Source organism: Varroa jacobsoni, unplaced genomic scaffold (genome assembly GCF_002532875.2).
Source record: "Varroa jacobsoni isolate VJ856 unplaced genomic scaffold, vjacob_1.0 scaffold_267, whole genome shotgun sequence".
NCBI classification, from domain to species: domain Eukaryota; kingdom Metazoa; phylum Arthropoda; class Arachnida; order Mesostigmata; family Varroidae; genus Varroa; species Varroa jacobsoni.
Window position 1 is genome coordinate 113,467 of NW_019213169.1, and position 18,670 is coordinate 132,136.

The 18,670-nt window shown below is 42.7% G+C and overlaps 1 protein-coding gene across 1 annotated transcript in view; it reads right to left on the bottom strand.

The window, feature by feature from the left end:
* uif (sushi, von Willebrand factor type A, EGF and pentraxin domain-containing protein uif) overlaps positions 1-18,670 on the bottom strand; it is a 78,377-nt gene that overhangs the window by 13,903 nt on the left and 45,804 nt on the right. Inside the window, exons 4-11 of the mRNA XM_022830383.2 lie at positions 18,194-18,292; positions 8,582-9,929; positions 7,772-7,935; positions 7,049-7,372; positions 2,129-2,662; positions 1,312-1,476; positions 640-1,044; positions 94-426 (exon numbers count right to left, since the gene is read on the bottom strand). Coding sequence (XP_022686118.1) covers positions 94-426; positions 640-1,044; positions 1,312-1,476; positions 2,129-2,662; positions 7,049-7,372; positions 7,772-7,935; positions 8,582-9,929; positions 18,194-18,292 — 3,372 coding nt within the window. The remainder of the gene's footprint in view (positions 1-93; positions 427-639; positions 1,045-1,311; positions 1,477-2,128; positions 2,663-7,048; positions 7,373-7,771; positions 7,936-8,581; positions 9,930-18,193; positions 18,293-18,670) is intronic.

Below are 18,670 nucleotides of genomic sequence, written 5' to 3' on the forward strand. Positions count from 1 at the left end.
TGGTCAGAGACGTACGAATCGTCAGCATCGAATATCGGTCATTCGCCGAAGGCTTAGTTCATAAATCTATGCAAACACAAATGAAAAACTCACTTTTGACGCATGTGATTGGTTCAGTATTGTAAGGCACGTATCCGGGTCGGGTACAACCAAAGGTAACTTCGGAGCCCTGTTCATAACTATTCGCGATCTGATATCCGTCAGCAGGTCGACCCGGATCCTGACATACCGGTCCTTCGCAGCGTAGGTCGCCAAAATCCCACGAACCGTCCTCTTGGCACCGAATCACATTGTCGTTAAGGCTGCTTTTGCCGACGAGTGTAAATGTTTCTTCGCAGCCAAAAAAGAAGGAAGCCCGATATTTCGTGTCAACGTGGAAGCCATAAGTGGCACCAATACTGTCTGGAGGAGCTCCGCAATCCACACCTGGGAATAGACAACAAAACACATAGATTACGAATTTTTACTTCAAAAGTTATACAAACAATGCCGATTCGAGACAACCTTTGCATTGTCTTAATAGTAGGCCATAAATCGACGAGAAAATGTAGTTGTTTAATAGATTGAGGATCATTATATGTCCACTTGGTATAGTTTGTTGCATCTAAACAGAATATTATTAATATCAGTATAGCTCACGTTCACAAGCAGGAGGTGCTCCAGCAAGCCAATAATCGGGCTTCCCCGGTCGAGGGCTGTAGACGCATTGACGAAAAGCAGCAGTTGCTGTGTTCCTCAAAGGGCGGCCGGTCTCCGAACAAGAAATTGTGACATTATCCTGGAACATGATATAATTATCATGGCCATTGGATCTTAACGAAAGGCCTTGTGTTGGATCATCGTGTAATCCAGTACACTTGGCAGGAAGGCACGCTGGCATAGTACCGTTCCAATTACCTCCAGAAGTACAGGTCAACGACTGGGCTCCATGCAGCACGTACCCAAAGTCACATTGAAAATTCACTACGTCTCCAAATCGGAAACGCTCAAGAGTAGAGAGCATTCGTCCGTTTTCCGGAGCACGCAACACGGGGCACTCCTTGGCTGAAAAGTTAAAATGCCGGTATAGTCAGCATTCAACTGTGCCTATAAGTTTGTCCGTCAAAATCTTGATTAGTGAAGCACGCAATCACCATTGCTCTCAAAGGGTCTGTTGGTTTAGATGCAGGGATACAGCCTAAACTTTATAGACGTTTGGTGGTCTATCGTCGGACATAGCTAATGAAGCCCTAGTAAAGTCTTAAGATAGCGGATTTTTGGTCAATTTTGATAGATTTGATATTTATTGTCAAGTATTTTGAAAATACGCACCAACACAGGTTTTGTTAAGAGCATATGTATCACCATCGCGGAAGCCTGTTTCACTCGAGGGAATGAAGAAACCCGATGTGCCATTTTTGCTATATAGCTCATAGCCTACGTTGCACATGCAGTGGAAACTGCCCGGACTGTTCACGCACCTTTGGTGGCAGCCGCCTGCAGAATATGAAACTAAGATTAACGAGGGAGTGATAAAGATCTATAATCCGTCCGTGAAAACCCGTTATGCTATATCTCCGTATCCGCGGATTACTGGCCTTTAATAGCGGAATAATTATCCACTAGACAATTGTGGGCGGATACATTTTTTTTTATGACTCCATTGTATTATGATATCTTGGTAAAAATGCGCAGTTGCATTAAGGTATTACTACACTATTGGGAGCCAACAAATAATTTGTGTCAGTATATGCGCCCATATGTATGCGGGTGCTCGTGAAATAAGCAAGGATGCTTTATAACATAAGTAGTCTTATATGGTTTGCTTGTTTTTTTATTGTCGTCAGATCTTTACAGAGTAGGCCGGCCATAATTCTGTTACCTAATTCATTTCAGTGGTTTATTTTAATAAAATACAAGGAAGATTTATAATAATGCGCTTTTGGACAGGCATAACTTGCTTCGGGCAGAGTTTCTGCTAAATGCATGAAAATCTAATGAACGATTCGAGAGAGACGGTTCGGATATGGCATCTATTACAAGCACGCTATTCAAATGTGTTGCTGATGTTACAGTTAGGATTAATAGTAAAAAAAAAAACACTGCACAAGTTGTACAGACGACATTAGCAAAGGTGGGAAAAACAAACCGTTATTTTTGAGACACTCGTTGACGTCAATACAATCCTGTCGAGAGCATCCCATCAGTTCTAACCGCATGCAAGGTGCAGCCACATACTCTACAACAAGCACTCGAATGAATCGAGCTTCGATTGGTATTGGCAAATTAATGACGGCCAGTCCAGATCCTCCATTTGGCGTCAGCTGGAATTCCATCGGACGGCCCATCGGGTCGGCGTAGTCTCGGAATGCATCGGTTTCTTCATCTGTATATTGAATTCGTACCGAAATCGGGAACGCCTGCGCTCCGTCAGCACGGAACACCGGCTGGGTGCGTAATCCTCGAATCACTGTGGGGGCAGACAAATCAATCTGGGCGTGATTCTCGCCAGCGCGAGGAATTGAACCACACCAGCCTCCTTCGCCGTCCAGGCGGATTTTCTCCTTTGGGTAACCGGTCTCAAACGACGACACTGAAATAGCGTGATCTGGAATTGCCCCATTTGCTACACCGAGATCTCCAACTGGCCGGCAGTCCATGTTACGCTCGAAACCCTTCTTGCCTGCAAGCATGTTAGCAGAAAATGACTGAAAATAGAATTAAACATATCATCGTTCTTCCGCAGCTGTGTGCGCCCTTTCTAGACTCTTCTTGAGCAGGTAAATTATCAGAATCTAATACAACACGTACCTAAGACGGATTTTTCCGCTACCGGATGAAAAGTTTTAGGTATACAAGTGAACCATTTTTATTAAAATGATAGTTAATCTTTTACCTTACGAAACACTACCCAGCCTTAGCTAAATCCCTTGTGAAGTTCCTGCGTTATTTTTATGCGTGTCTAATATTTTTGTTCTGATCTATTATGCTTTAAACACGCTGGATAATGATCAAAATGATGAAAATAAATGGATGTGTTTCGGGTTGTCGCGGGGCCTTCTACTGCTGTAACTACAGCTAATCACGGATTGCCATCTCGTTTTCTAGGAACAATGGTAGTTTCTATTTACCCGTATAAACGTATATGCAAAATAGAGAGAAGACTAGAAATAAAATAGCTGTCGATACAAACCTTTCCATAACCAAACTAAAAGTTGAACTTTCCGAATCGAAATTAGCATGAAGGGGGGAAACGAAGCTAACATAACTACTCAATAGCACATAATATGTGGCAAGTAAACTTTGCTTAAATTGCGCCACATTTGCTGCTTTGCATAGGAGTGGCGAGTTTTAACTTGTCATGACAATATGAAGGACTTAAAAGCATCTCTGCAGACTGCGTCGGTATTCGCTTTCCCTGCCTTTTAATATGCGTCAGTTCATGAATTAGAATGTCTTGTAACTGCTAGCTGCCTATAACTCAGTTGTGGTACGTATTTACCGTGAAGTGAGCATCGCCCCGTCTCAAAGGTGGTACGCGGATATTTCACGCTTAAGGTGACGTGTTGTGATCTCACTTGTGGCACCCGTGTTGTCGATCCGGACCCCCTTCACAGATCTAAATATGCAGACTTATCAAGAACGCTACCTTCCGTGAGCCGTGACGATTTGAATCTGTACGTATGTAGACATCTATGCGACTACTTCGTAGCAGTAGGCGAATGGATCTATTCGGCTACGGATGTATTTGTCTGTCTATGAGCAGTTATGCTTATCTAAAAATGGAGAACGATCAAAAAAACAAACATATTATCGAAATGATACAACATTCGCAGCACAGGTCAAGGAGTGCATGTTACCGAATGCTGCTACTTCGGCTGTCGTAACAACCACGACGATGATTACTATAATTCGTACCACGTTTAGAACTTCTAAACAGAAGGTCTCGAATGTTCGGTACCGTCGTTAGGCATCCCATTAGATCCCAGCACGAAAGAAACTGTGTTGATGCCCGGATTCGAACCAAGAGTAGCACGATTGGTAGGCAGGCGCACTATCCACTTATCTACTACGGGGAACTTTATGGTACTTCTGGTCGTCGTGAACTAACTGTTCGATCGGTAGTTCCTTCATTGTCTAATTCAACAACAACGGGAGCTACTACTAGCGCCACCGCCGGACATCGCGACAACAGCGGGACCGCCACTCGTCTCTCGTATGCCTGGGCTCTCGTTCATTGTAACCGGGAGAGCTAGGAAACCAGAATAGTTGATACTTAGTTTGTACCAACTGTTGGTTTCCGCCGCTTGAATTGTTAGTTCTCTGCATTTTTCCCTATTCTTCCTTACCCCCTCCCCATTATTGTAACAACTATTGGCTGGCTCAGTGAGTGTCTCGCCGCTGTGGCTCCGCTTCACGACAGTAATACCGCAAGCCAGAGCTAACGCTGTCATTATCACTGCAGCAGCGACAACAACCACTCGGACAAAGTACGGACACCGAAAGAGGCGCAGGCGTTCCATTGCAAAGAGAGCGGTACAGTGGCGTAATGCCGAGGTGGTAGGCCTGCCAGCAGCGCTTATGCCGTTTTAACTCACCACATCTAGGGCTGCGTGGCGGACTGCCCGTGTGTGTGTTTGGACGAATTCGCGATGACCCAATTAGCCGCGGGCAGTTTCGAAATATGTCGGATCTTTGCAAAATTGATGGAACGCAGTCGGCACCAGCAAATGAAGCGGCAATTCGGACGCAGGCAGACGTTGAGACGAAGTTGCCGAAGATGCCGTCGACGAAGGCAGCGATGACGGAAAGCAGCGATGAACGAAACAGGAAAAAGAGGGTGGGAGAGACCAAAAGCGAATCGGTCAGATACGGGTTCCGCTCAGATTACACCACCATTACCGGTATGAGAAGCGATGCGTGCCCGCTCAGTGAGTGTCGGCTCTATATTCTGTCAAAGATCTGTCAGTCACTACGGCCACAAAAGCAAGCCACTATGTTTGCCGCCGCTGTCCTGATCTGTTGACGAGAGGCGACTGCACTCTTATCCTATGGTTATCGACGCGACCATCGACACATCCATGACGATGTCAGATTAAAGTCCAAATCGTATCGTGGCACGAGGCCGATGGACACGTCGGTGGTTCGGGAAGAGCGAGACAGCAGACGACAATGATAATAATAAGGGACAGTAATTTGCACTTGAAAATTTTCTCCCGTTTTATCGATAGCTAGCAGTCGCTGTTTCTGTATACATACGCCCTTTGAGATACGCATGTACCTTTGAGCACTTATTCTTCTACTTCGTATCATCGATATTCTGCGGTGGGTGGTAAAAATGCGTGGCCGCTGCGATCAATTAGCCATCACTCGAACATTAGGACACCAACCAGCTACAATTGGACAAATGTAGAGTATTCTTTTTAGCCTTATTGTGAAGTATAAATACTGACCATCAATGAGCGTGAGATAACATGAATATTTCATCTCAGTTTAGAGATAAAAAAAATTACGCAAAGTTATCTTGTTTGAATTTCGTACTATTGGATGTTGCTGCTAGGAAGTTGAATTAATTGCTTTTCCCTTTTCGAAAATATAAACTAAGCACACTTCGTCATGTAATTGGCATATATATACTCCAGTTTATATATATATATATATATATATATATATATATATATATATATACACGAACAGGTAACGTAAACATGACTAAAATAATTGCGCCAACAAAAAGAACGGACGATGACAACAACAGTCGCAGTAGCCGTACGGGGTTTGCACACTGCGGACTACGTTAGAATCATAAGTATAGCATGGAACGCCTTTCTAGAAAGATAATTTTCATGCACAAAAATATCATAATTAACAGCGGCGTGATAATATAACGACATCAGTACCAAAAGTCTGAGACAAGCCATTGGATTGGACTGAACAAAGGGAACCGCTTAAAACTTACTGGGCGATACTGGGAGGATAGTTGCAAGCAGATATCATAACAGCGGCTAATGCTTGAAGGATTGAAGTTGGCGATACGAGGCCGGCCGTGGCCCAGATTTTATAATAAACAAGCAGTAGTGCACAATATCTGAGCAGGTAGAGCTTCGTAAGTAGTATATGCACGTATACATTTATATGGTCTTCTACGTATCATAATCGTGATCATTTAAGTGTGCGTAACTCTGGCAGGAAAAATCACGAAAAGATAAAGCGGTTGATAGAAGTAGGTGAAAGTAAGGTAAAAATTGATTGCGTTTGCTAAATCGGAATGCCTCATGGAACACCACAGATCTGAACAAAAGCTACATATGCGTAACTTCTGGCCACACGGGCCGCAGACCAATCAGCTGTCGTGATAGCTTTATTCCCCAATTGTAAGCGTACAACCATACAATACAGGTATTTGTAGTACGACATGTCTGGCAATCAGTGCGCGGCGCTATGCGATATTGTTGGCGACAACCACAAATAATGACTGAAAGTTAGTTTCTTTTTTGTTTTGACGCCTTCTTGCGCTACTGTAGGCATGATTCCATCAACGGGTTACGCTAATAGTAGCGGTAAAATGTCCATGTGGTGTTGACAAGGGATCGAATAGGAGAACTGCCGATACCGCGGTAAGCCTAAAACGCTCTAGGGAAAAGACCAGCCAAAACGAGAAACCAATTAAGTTCGACAACGACGAAGGCTAGCGTTAATGTTTCTGTTAAATATAGTGTCACTGCGCTATGGAGGAAGAAGCATTGCGTCCAACGATGACTACACTATCTATTAGAATAATACGTGTTTCCAGGGCAGTGACTATATGTTACGTAGCTTAGACCCACTTGAAAACAAGCTGGCAACTCGGTGCCTCTAATAAAGATTAACGTTCAATAGGTCTCGATTGACATTCTGACAACTGTCGAATACAGTAAGAATACATGGATATATCTTAGGGGACATTGAAGTATTATCACATTAACGTTCTTATCGAATGTTTGGTTACCACCATAATAGACCCCTGTTTTCATTAGATCAATTATGATTTAGTTGATAAGTAAACGAGTCATTTACTTTTCATACTTACATTTGCAGAAGAAGCTGCCTGGAGTGTTAATGCATATTGTCGAGGCGGAATCACAGGCCGTAGGTGAATTGCATTCATTGATGTCAACGCACGCGGGCACATTTTCGAATGTTTGGTCTGCCCCGCACGTTATCGTTGCCTGTCCTTCGAGTTTGTAACCTCTATTACAAGCAACTTTGGACTTGTCCCCAAAAAGATAGGTTTTCTTGTCCATCATAACCTGGCCATTGTCAACTTTTGGCACCTCGTAGCATTGGGCTCTTTGACAAGTTGGTGGGTTTGCGCTCCACTGTCCATTGCTTTTGCACACGACCACAGGATAGCCTGAGTTGATTGGATCAACAAAAAACATACAATGATTGTACATTCTAAATCTTTGAATACACAAGAAAATATCAACAAGTATTTTAATATCACATCTTCAAGCAAATGGATCATACTAGATCTGTGAAAACAATAGATGGTTATTCCGCAACAAAAAGTCTACAGTTTCATTGTTATTACGGTAGTATAGTTACGCGAAAAAGTATGGTAAAAACCCGTTTTATTCTAGCAGACTCTAGATCGTAGCAAGGATTACGGTTTGTCTTTCTGATTGATTTAGTCATGAGCCTTAAAATGATTTTTATAACGTATAGGCACACGTTCCATTAGAAACCATGTCACCTTGTATAGCTTAAGGCTAAATTAATAGATGAAATAATTGAATTAGGAGTGACTAACCACTTCTCCTGTATCCTGGCTCGCAGTCGAATCGAACGACAGTCCCATAGTTTCTTCCAGCCCCATTGAGGAATCTCGGGATGGAATTCGCGACCTCAGGCAAAGGTGGGCATGATGAAGCCATACACACCGGAAGGTTATCCCAGTTACCATACTCATTGCACCTAAACATTGTCCATTAGTAGAAAATACAGTAATTAGTCAGCCCCTCAGTCGTTAGTGCGTTGGGTCCCAGTGTGCATACTTATTATAATATTAACGGAACTACTGCTTTAACAATTATTACTATTAGAAGCAACAGCGGAGTCGCCATCGGCATCATAATCATCGACGTAATCATTCAAATCGCATGATAGAAAATGTAGTTGAGTAAAAATCTGACAAAGGTGGGCCGGGTAAAAAATTATCGACAACAACAGGACGTCTTCGAACAATAAGCCTGCCTGCCTGCCTGCCTGCCCGTCACTCTGCTTGGTTTCTCTCTTTTTTATTTAACTTCCCGATTTATGTATATATCTCTGAATTTCTATCTACAAAACGCTTTTCTTCCAAAAGCTAATGGTTGAGAAAAAAGAGAGGCGCGTTAGCAGAATTCGAGCTGCCGTCAAGCGAGCCGTAGAGAAGCCGCTGGCGCTCTTCTAGTAGTTGGCTTCTTCAGCTGTTGTTTGGAATAGGCCGAACGGTTTGCTAATGCTCGTTAGCCGACTGGCAAACAGGTAGGCAAGCGCTTACCTTGCGCTAATTGGGTGGTGATTGCTCGTCGATGCGTTCGGCAGCAGCAGTAACGTGTGACCTAATTTGACAACTCACCTGACCGTCTGCTGCTGCAGTCCTCCCGGAAACGTAAAGCCGGCGTAGCACTGGTAAGTAGCCTGACCTCGGAAAGTGACGTTAGTTGCGCCTACCGCGAACCCACTGCTTATCTGCGGGACGGGCCCACAGTAGATTTCCTGACAGGCTGGAACGTGCGGCACAGACCATTTGCCTCCAGGAAGACATTCGGCGATAATCTTCTTACGACCGCTACTAAACTCCATTCCACTCGGACACGTATAGGTAACTTCGGCCCCAAAGGTCGTATCGCGACTCGAAGCAAGGGCCCGTTCTCCAACAGCCAGGAGCGGACAATCAGATGAGAAACTCGCTTGCCATCCAGCTGCTGTATTAAGTGAGTTCGACTGAAAAACTACGTACAAAGATCCCGAAGTTGCTGTCAGAGTGTGAGTGGGACGCGTCGCTCCGGAGTAACCTTGTCCGGCGTGGAGCTTTACCGATTTCGAATTCTGACCATCATACACTTGAATATGGTCATCGCTAGCCACGAGGAACTTGTCGAACTTTAGTGAGATTGGACCTCCACCGGGGCGGGTAATGCGGTATGCGCAATTCTGATTTGACGGATACTTGCCGACGCCAAACGCAGGTGAGTTAATGCTTCCCTGATCCGCAATGATATCTACTTGGCATCCCGCTCGAAAACGGATAGAGAATCCCTTGCGAGCGGCGTGGGCAGTGTCAGTCTTAAAATAGATATAGACACGATTCTGGGTTGACAAAATAAATTTAGGGTTCTCTTCAGTTGTTCCTTCAAGTTTAGAGAGCAAGGTGTCGCTTGGAGTGGCACCGTCTCGAAGTAGTATTGAGTCGGTTACCTCGAGGTCGAGGTCGACAATCTCTAGGGACACAAGTTTATTATGCGGTGCTGTAATTACCCAAAGACACTCGATGCCGCCTGGATAGGCGCTTGGATAACCTGGTGAATTGAGCACTTGAGCCGATGAGTGAGCAAACAACTCTCCACCGCATTTTAATGTTTCAGTTTTCCAGCTGGCACGGAATCCTTTCTTCTCCGCTGCGGCGTCCGATTTGAACTTGACGATCATTAGATTACTTCCTGTGATAAAGCTTTTCGAGGAAATATTTTGCTTTCCAGAAAGCTGTGCGAGCGAAACGCTCGATTCTTCTGTCCTGCCACCAGAGAGCACCTGCACCGCGTCGAAGTTTGACTCTGTTTCAAAATCCGAAAACTGCAGCACAATTCCTGTTCCCAACGGGCCCTCTAGCGTCCATTTACAATCGAGATTTGTTTCATACTTTTGCGGATAGTTAGGAGACTGAATAGAGTCTCCGGAACTTTTCAGGTAATGGTGGCATAACCCTGTAACGAAAGAAAAAAAAAGCAAACCCAATTTTTTTTTATTAAGACAAGCACTTTCGGACCAACGAGTTCACTTAGCTCAACCCAGAAATGAATGGGTCATGCCTGTGTGGAGTGTCTAGTTCGTTTATCATTGGAATCAAACATTTTATATTTAGCGAGTAAATAGGATATTTTTTCAAATGTCGATCACCGATTAACATTTCACCCGGAAGCGCACTCCTCCGCCCCCCCCCCCATGGTAGAAAACAGCTCAAATCAAAACTGAGACAGAAAAAATTACTGTTCACTCAACAAAAGATATGTAGCTAGTTCAACCAGCAGAAGGTCCCTATTTAGTCCTCGAACGCGAACATCTCATGCTTATTTCACTACATTAGTCTTGCGTTAAGACGCGTATCTTAATTCACTAGTCTTATAAATCTATAATAATATATATATATATATATATATAAATCGATGTTTATAAAATTAGCGCTATTTCAACACGTACCGTACGACCTTTCGAATCTACCCCAGCTATAGCATATTTCGGTTCCACAAAAGTAGAGGTAAAACTTTTACAAAAGCTTCTGAATAAAGTGCGGACATCTGCATTATTCTGCATTGACTGCCTGTTCCTTATCATTTAAAGCAAATAAACACAACGATATGCGTGGGTACCGCTATTTCAACGACGTTCACCTACAGCGGTGGCCGTAACGCCCCCCGACGTGTCTAACTTACTTGAACATGCAAAAATGTCTACGATAGCGCCACTGGTGTCGCTTCGATAACGCGATCTGATAGCTGTACTGCTTTCTACAACAATTAAGATTTGAGCAAATCACTGGTCAGAAAAAAAAACATGTCGGCGATAGCAGGCGCTAATCTGTCTACAATATAATATCTGCGCACGAACGATGACGCTGAAACACGCATACACGAGTCTACATTGATCGGTGCACGTATCGCCGAAAACTACCGCGTTTTGTTCGTGTCTGTGTACGTAGTCTATGAAATTGTTGAGCAGAATAAGAATCAGTACGGTAATAAAAAGCTACTACATGTGTGAAAATCTTGTTTTTTTTTTTTTACGATTTGGACATACGTTATCAACTTAAGCTTTTCGGCGGTAGCGGCTATCTTCAATCTAAATAATTGCTTTTGGTTAAAAAGCTTGCATTTAGCCTAAATAGTATCAGCGCTGTGATTTCTCCGTCTTCGTCCTCAACTGGGCGAAGTTTTCCCTACTATATTCCTTAATAAAAACATACTAGATGTACTTCCGCATTAAATCACGGGCGAGGAACGAGGTCCGATAAAGTTAGTGGTATTATTACTCTATAAAGTTAATACACTTATTTGAGTCAAGCTCTTATACATAGCGGACATTCAAGATCTATGAACATCTTCAAAGAGAATCTTTATATAATAATAAATGTTAACAATGGAGCCACTGGGGATTGTATTCGTGGGCCATAACGAGCGCGGACCATTTCTTACATTTATATCATACAACCATTTTACTTGTGCGTTCTATTTAACTGACTCCAAAGATTCCAGGCAGCATTACGTGGTATAGAGTGGTAAAACTGGACCTCTTTGCCATTGCGTAGTCGTCACTATGTCCACTAGTGACTGTAATTATAGAGACCGTATGAACATTGCTGCAATGTACGTATGTATGTCACTGATTTCCATAAGCTCCTCCAATTGTGACGTTTGTCCTCGCTTGTTCCCAACATGTCGCCATTACTATTTTTATCGAACTAATCTCTTCTGGCATCAAATGCTGGGCGAAGGCATTCTTTTTGAGCCATTCTCTGATAGTTGTGTGAATTACCATCATGCTGCTTCACGAAGCCATTTTATATCATGACTAGACCTTTCCGCAGCAATATGTATGTCGTTATATGTTTATTGCATCTACGAACATTGCCGATCATATATATATATACCATCTTTATCCACATACTGTGCAGTGTTTACATTTTGCCGAAAGAATTGGAAGCAGCATATGTGCTCGACTCCAGACGTCCGACCCAGATAGTCAGTTTTGTTGGAGCAGTTAACCATCACAGCAGCGCTACCAACTAGTTAATGAACGTACTGCATAACACATCATACTGCTGCAATGATTGTCACTGCTGGGAAAAAGAAACATCGCTATTCGAAGTCACCCATAGATGACTCTTCGTACTGCGTCAGCCCCCATATTGGGTACCCACCGTCGATCCCAATGCCTCGTAACGTTGACGATAAATTTGGCTTTGCTAAATTTTGGCTCTTTGAAAAAGAAAGTACTGCACAACGACGATAGCGATGTAGTACTCTTAAGCGTTAACAACTGACAAAAGATTGATTTGTCAATCTATCTTCAAATTCCTTCTTCAGCAAACAAGGGCGCCTTGCGACCAGTTGCAGGTATTACGAACTACCAGTAGGCTTGTCTGACATGGTAGTAAACAGTACTCACCCAAAAAATCAAGCTTCCCGCTTATCACCTGTCACAGCTGCATCGAGAATATGAACGTCATTGATTGAATTTCATACTGCTGGCCGTAAACCCGTTACCTATTCGCAAAGTAATTTTTCCGTTTAAGTAAACCATCCGCGTTGTGCGCAGGATACTCGTCTAAGTGGTATGAAAACGTGTCCTCCTATGTCTTCGGACTTAATATTTTTTTGTCTGCACGAATCTTTAAACGCAATCTCTATCAATTATTCCTCAATTATCGATTCGAGTTTTGCCAAAATCGAAGGAATTTCTTCGTTTGATAACGAAATTCTATTAAATAGGAAGAATACATGTGTATGCGCAGGATTCCGAGTCTGATTAGCGAGTATGCCACAGATTTGCGAAATAATATCTATATACACATAGAAGATTATCACGGTGACGAACGCTGACGAGAATAACGGTGCTAAAGTGAGGCCGTCGTTTTCCTATTATTTAGTCTTGATTTTATTCTGGACTTCGGATTGTCTCATGTGCTATCAGCTGACAGCTGACACAGTAACAAATAATAATCTATATAAGTAATAATGATCGAAGGCGAAAAGGGTGTCAACGTTGTCATTTTTCTCACGTTCCTTCTCCTGCCTTGTCGTCCTTCCCCCTCTTTGATCTCCTTCTTGACTCCTCCTTCCTTGTTTGGTACCTTGCCGAGAATCATCATGACATGATAGCGAGGGACACTGCTACACTACCAACAGCTAAGATGTGATAAAGTTTTTTATGATGCCTACGCTTTTCATCTATCTGCCGATGCCGCCACTGGCTTTCTTTCGTCTTTCGATGTTTTACACTTAGAAAGAAACTTTTCACCCAGTCAATTCTATACCAACGATTATGCTCTGTAGCTACGGCAAATAACGGAATATTACAGCATACTCGATACGGCCGTTATGGCAGCGCAGTCGAACGGCATACTCCGTTTCGGTTCTGTTCACAAGCCGTCCAGCCTTCATTGGTGCCCATGGAGTTACCGAAAGAGCACTAGTTTTAGCGGCAGCGTTAGTAAGGACTGCCACAGTTCAACAGGCGCCAGCGTTCGTCTCGTAGCCAATAGCCAAGGTGATCTTCCACCTGGTGGCCGAAATCCATCCCTTGCATTGAAAGGCCGTTCATTCGTTCGCTCGTTGGCTGCTTGGTCTTCGTCTAGGTTTTCTTCAGCGACGACGCGAGGCGATAGTGCTGGTGATGAAGACGGCGATCAAGGCAATAACAACGGCAGCTAAACCGAAACATGAACAGAAGAATGTATCGGTACAACAAGTAGACGGCTCAGGCCGCTAGTAGAAAGACCCAAAAGAAACATGTATATATATATACATAGTTGCTTTGCAATACGATGCCTTATAGATCGCACATGCTTATTGCAATTGGATTAAAACGTGGATAAAACACATCGTAGCCGTGATGATAACTTTTGATTGAAGAGTTTTGAATAGATGTGCCCATATTCCTGCCCAGGAAGAGATTTTATCAGAGGATGTGTTTGTTGTCTTACAGGGCCTATAGTTAATCTTCGTGTAAAAGAAAACGAAAAATTGTCTCATGGGTTCTTTCCTTCGCTTCAACAAAAAAAAGAACTGTTGCTTATGAACAAACATAGAACCTGAGGAACCGATCACCAAATCATTAACATCAAATATATTTAGCAGTGTTTGCTTTTATACCTCATATTTGAACATTTCGTAGTAAAGATAAAAGTCCATTTTGCGGCTTATCCGATACAGTATAAAAGTATTTTACCCTAGACCTGTACCCGGCAGTACTAACATCTACGAACCCCATCTGACTTAACGACAACCTAAAATTTATCGGCACTCATATAGCTCCCAATGTATAAAAGTTATCCCAATGATCTCTCAGCCATTTTTGCCCTTGTTTGAAGAGAATCGTACAAACGGAAGCTGCCTTCGCCTGATAACTTTTTACGCGTAGCTTATTCGAGGCATTAGTCACTTCTCCATCAATAACTCACAACAAGCACATGTTTGACTCGCAATAAGCACACAAAGTAACCCGTCATCGGTGGCAAAACACGATAATCGTGACTAAACGGTCGGTTATTGAAGATGATTGTGCTTCATGAATCGCTCGAAGTGTTATTTGGCACTGATATTTTCTGTGAGTTCATTCTTTAGGAGCTCTTTTTCCAGACTCCAAGTAAAAATTCGGACTAAAAGCGGTGTAAAGGTCTTTGGGGCCCGGTAACAGGACGATACGCCACAGGAACGGTACTACTACAGTAAAAGACGGAAGGAGCGTCTCGGGTTCATTCGTTTAACTCGTACGCTGTAAGTATGGGTGATTTATGATGCTCGACAGCTAACTAGAATGATTACAGGGAAGCTGCTAAGGACAAACGCTATTTTCTGCATCTTCTCGCTAACATAGCTAAGCAGAAAGAACTCTGATCGTCTACGTTCAATAGTGACTCCTATGAGGAACAAATCGCACAGTATAGCAAAGAAGAACTTATTCATATAGAATAATGTTATATAGTTGACTCGTCCATCTTCCATTCGTCATGTTCGTTCTGTGATCGTCGCTCGAAAAAATACGCTTGATACACTCGGCCATAACGTATTCTAAAAACGTAATATCCCATACATATCGGAGCCTTATCCTGCCACATAGAATTAGATGGTTTTCGTCAATGACTCTCCTCTGTCCACTAGATGCAGCGGCGATTCATTGACTGCTGGCACACGATTCAACGTTTCGCCCGAATAAGACCACATTTAATGATAGTATAATGGTGATGTTGTGTCGTATGTCTACTGCGGCAGTTTATGTAGCGGTCCTGGTTCACGTCAGGTGAGCTCTCATTCTCAGAGCCTGTCAGATTTATCTATCCAATGGTTTCGTTGATGCCGCTATACGACATGCCAGAAAGAGATATTAAGAACGGCGGGAAAGAACTAAATCAACAGCCTCGTCTGTCGTCAGACCTCGTCTGGGTATAACTTCAACAGTAGAGTAATGAAATCGTCGAGTGAGAGAAGTGAAATGAAACATCGAATTATACGCATAAGCAGAAAAAAAAAAGCAAACAATATGATTTGAAGAGACCTAATATGCAATTTGGGGCTGCCCTTCAGTATTGGTCTTGCGAGCATTCGAAGACTGTTAATCTCGATGCGATACTCGACTGTGGTAGTCAATCCTCCCTGCACAGACCAGTTCTAAGGATTCATGACCATTACCATCATCATGAACGAACCGCGTTCGATACGTGGCAAACTTAACGGGACACAAGAATCAGCGAACTTCAGAAACGGTTTATTCAACGGTCAACTTTAATTATGCACAATACAGAGCTTTGCGCTAATTCTAGAACCATCGCTCTACTTGTTTGATGCTTTTCTACTGCTACCTCAGCGTTAGCTGGTCTAGGAGAAGCTTCAGCGGGTTGAGCATCAGACGAACAGAAATTACTCATCGTGTTCAGTCGTAACGGCCAGCCACCTAATATCGTGGTAACGAAATCTGGCTGTGGCCAAGAGTAGACGCTCCTGGTGTCTTGCACGGATCGCATTGTGTCTGTCCAACGGTATGCTTATAGAAACGATCTGCGGCAGTAGCGGCAGCGATGTAACAGATACCGATCCGTTGCTAGTCGCCATCTGAACGGTGCCAGTCAGGCGGACCGTCGCTTTGACGAGGAATTGTCTTGACAATATGAACCGAAGTCCTTCAGAATTCTGTTCATTACAAATCGGCCGGGTAGTACTAGTGCGTTTCACTTATTTTAATTATAGTTATTGGGAATGGGTTATACTATCGAGGCTTATCGTCGTTATCAAAGCCTTCCTTTTCATTGCGACCCTTAACGAGCGTTCATTTGAGACTATGCAAGACTAGTGGGGTTTCGATATGGATGAAAACTTCATTCGCCACACAATCCATTGGTCAGAATTACCCGTCACATGTAACGTACTACACTATCAAGGATTAAAACTGCATTACTATCTTTCTATAGAAGTAGGAGATCATAGAAAAGACTCGAAAGTATTATCTGCATGTATATATATTAAAATACTACGCAAATCGTGTTTGTAAGTTGACAAGTTATCACAGCACACTCAGAGGGCGCGAAGTGCCTCAACCTTGAAGCAGCAGCTTCCAAACTTAGACTTTGCCTGTCCCGAGGTTGCCGAAGTACTGCTGTCTCTACTAACCTTACCCCAATTGTCCCTTAATTTTTGTTGTAATCCAAATGACACCGAATAATAATAGGTCTGCAGGTACAATTTATGATTTAGAATATAACCGACAACAGCACGTGGGGTTAATTCATAGTAAACCGCTAGGCTTCGCTTATGGAGGTACCAGTACGGGCTAATTTATCCGAACTAAGGCCATGTGTATAATAAAAATTAATTGGATCTAACTATCCTAGACGTATTTGCTCATAAAGACTTGTGTAAACGTACAATTCGATTTTTGCGTTACCCCGTAGAATATAATCACAGATAAAGATACATAGTAGAGATATTTCGACTGATGTTTGAGAAATCGTAGTGCATTTGAAGAGCATTGTTCTTCTCATCTGTCGCCTGCTAAATCTGTCCTCCTCTAGAAGATCAGAGTTGTTGCAATGTCATCATAGATTCATCTATTATTGATAAGGAACAGCAAGCTCTTTGCTATCTACTATCCATAAGACTTGTTTCAATGCCAAATATTTCTCACTGGACGTGGATTGCCGTGTGCCAAGCAGTAAGTAACGCTGTAGTTACCGAACGATGATTGAAGAATACTCGTTGATTGGTGGCTCTTAACTAGTGGTTAAAGCAATCAGACGGCTATCATACACACACGCATAGAAGTCAATCATCGTCTGTAGCAGCGCTAAATTCAACGTCGTTTGAATAACGTTCGCAATAGCACGAAAAAGCAAATTAAAAAAAAAAAACAAGACGTGAGAAAAAAAGAGGAACGAACGGACGGACGGACGGACGGATCGTGGTGGTAAATGTCAAAGTTCCCTTTTTTTCGCCTACGGAATCCCGTTCAATTGAGTGTTCGTTCAAGTGTTATAACCATTACAGAATCCATTCATCAGCGCACTTAGTATGATAACGAGTTAGCTAATCCTGTAAATGTAAGCTACTATCTTTTGTGACGTGAGCAGTACGACACGTTAAAAAAAAGATACAGTACAGACGTAGACTCTTCATGTTTGCCTGACAATCTACTTCTGATCAACGAGCACGTGAGGCCTTCGCACTGAGCCAAGAAGTAAAAAATCGTAGAACACATTACGCCATTGTGGTTTCGGGGAATTAGCTTCATCATCTTGCTTAGAAACTTCATAGCATCGGTGTTCGTTTTTACTGAGCGAAACTTTTATGTTTTTTGCGATGTATTGGTGTGACATGGTCGAATAAGTGAAATTCCGTTGGTGTCAATCTATATAATTAAACGTGGCCATATCTTGATACTCAAACGTATTAAAAAAACAATCAATAGCTTGTTTTGTTTATACTGAATAATTAAAGAGTGCCTTAGTTTTGTAGTGCGAACAAACAGGAAAGCATCGCGAACGCACAACGGAGTGAAGAGCTGAATCCCAGATAGTCAATAAGGTACAAAGCCTTAGCGCCACCAAGAGTGATCGTTTCTCGCCAATTACACCAACTGCGAAAAAAGATCTCATTCCTGTCAAATTCTTCTGTTGGCCATTAAGAACAATTAATGCAGATATTTCTGCTACCATATTTATGAGTCAAGTGTTGCATTTAGCATGGGTTATTGCCCAACTTACGCGGGCAATCCATTTCGTCCGATCCGTCTCCGCAGTCATCGACCCCATCGCATTGCCATCTCTTATTAAGGCACTTCCCACTCGCGCACAAAAATGTTCCTGAAACAGAAAAAAAATTGGTTAGTCATAACTATTGGTTTAACATGGCCTTATGTAAATTGCAGCACCTAATGCGAAGTGCCCGTATGGAATTACGTTTTCTATCGAAATATTATTAAAAGCCTTACTGAAAAGCTGACAGGGCAGAAGATCACACGTTTTAGAAATTATTTTTTCATCGAATTTTTACGCAATTATCTAATTTATTGTAAAAGAAAGTAATTCGACAGGCTGGTAGGTTTCGACTTTGCCCAAGCAACTTAATTTCGAAATATAGAAGTTTTATCACTTTATCAAATGCTTAGCCGGGCGAGGTGTCACCACTTACAAAATACAATGTTCACGCTATAAACGTGCCGAATTAATGTCTTCCCTTTG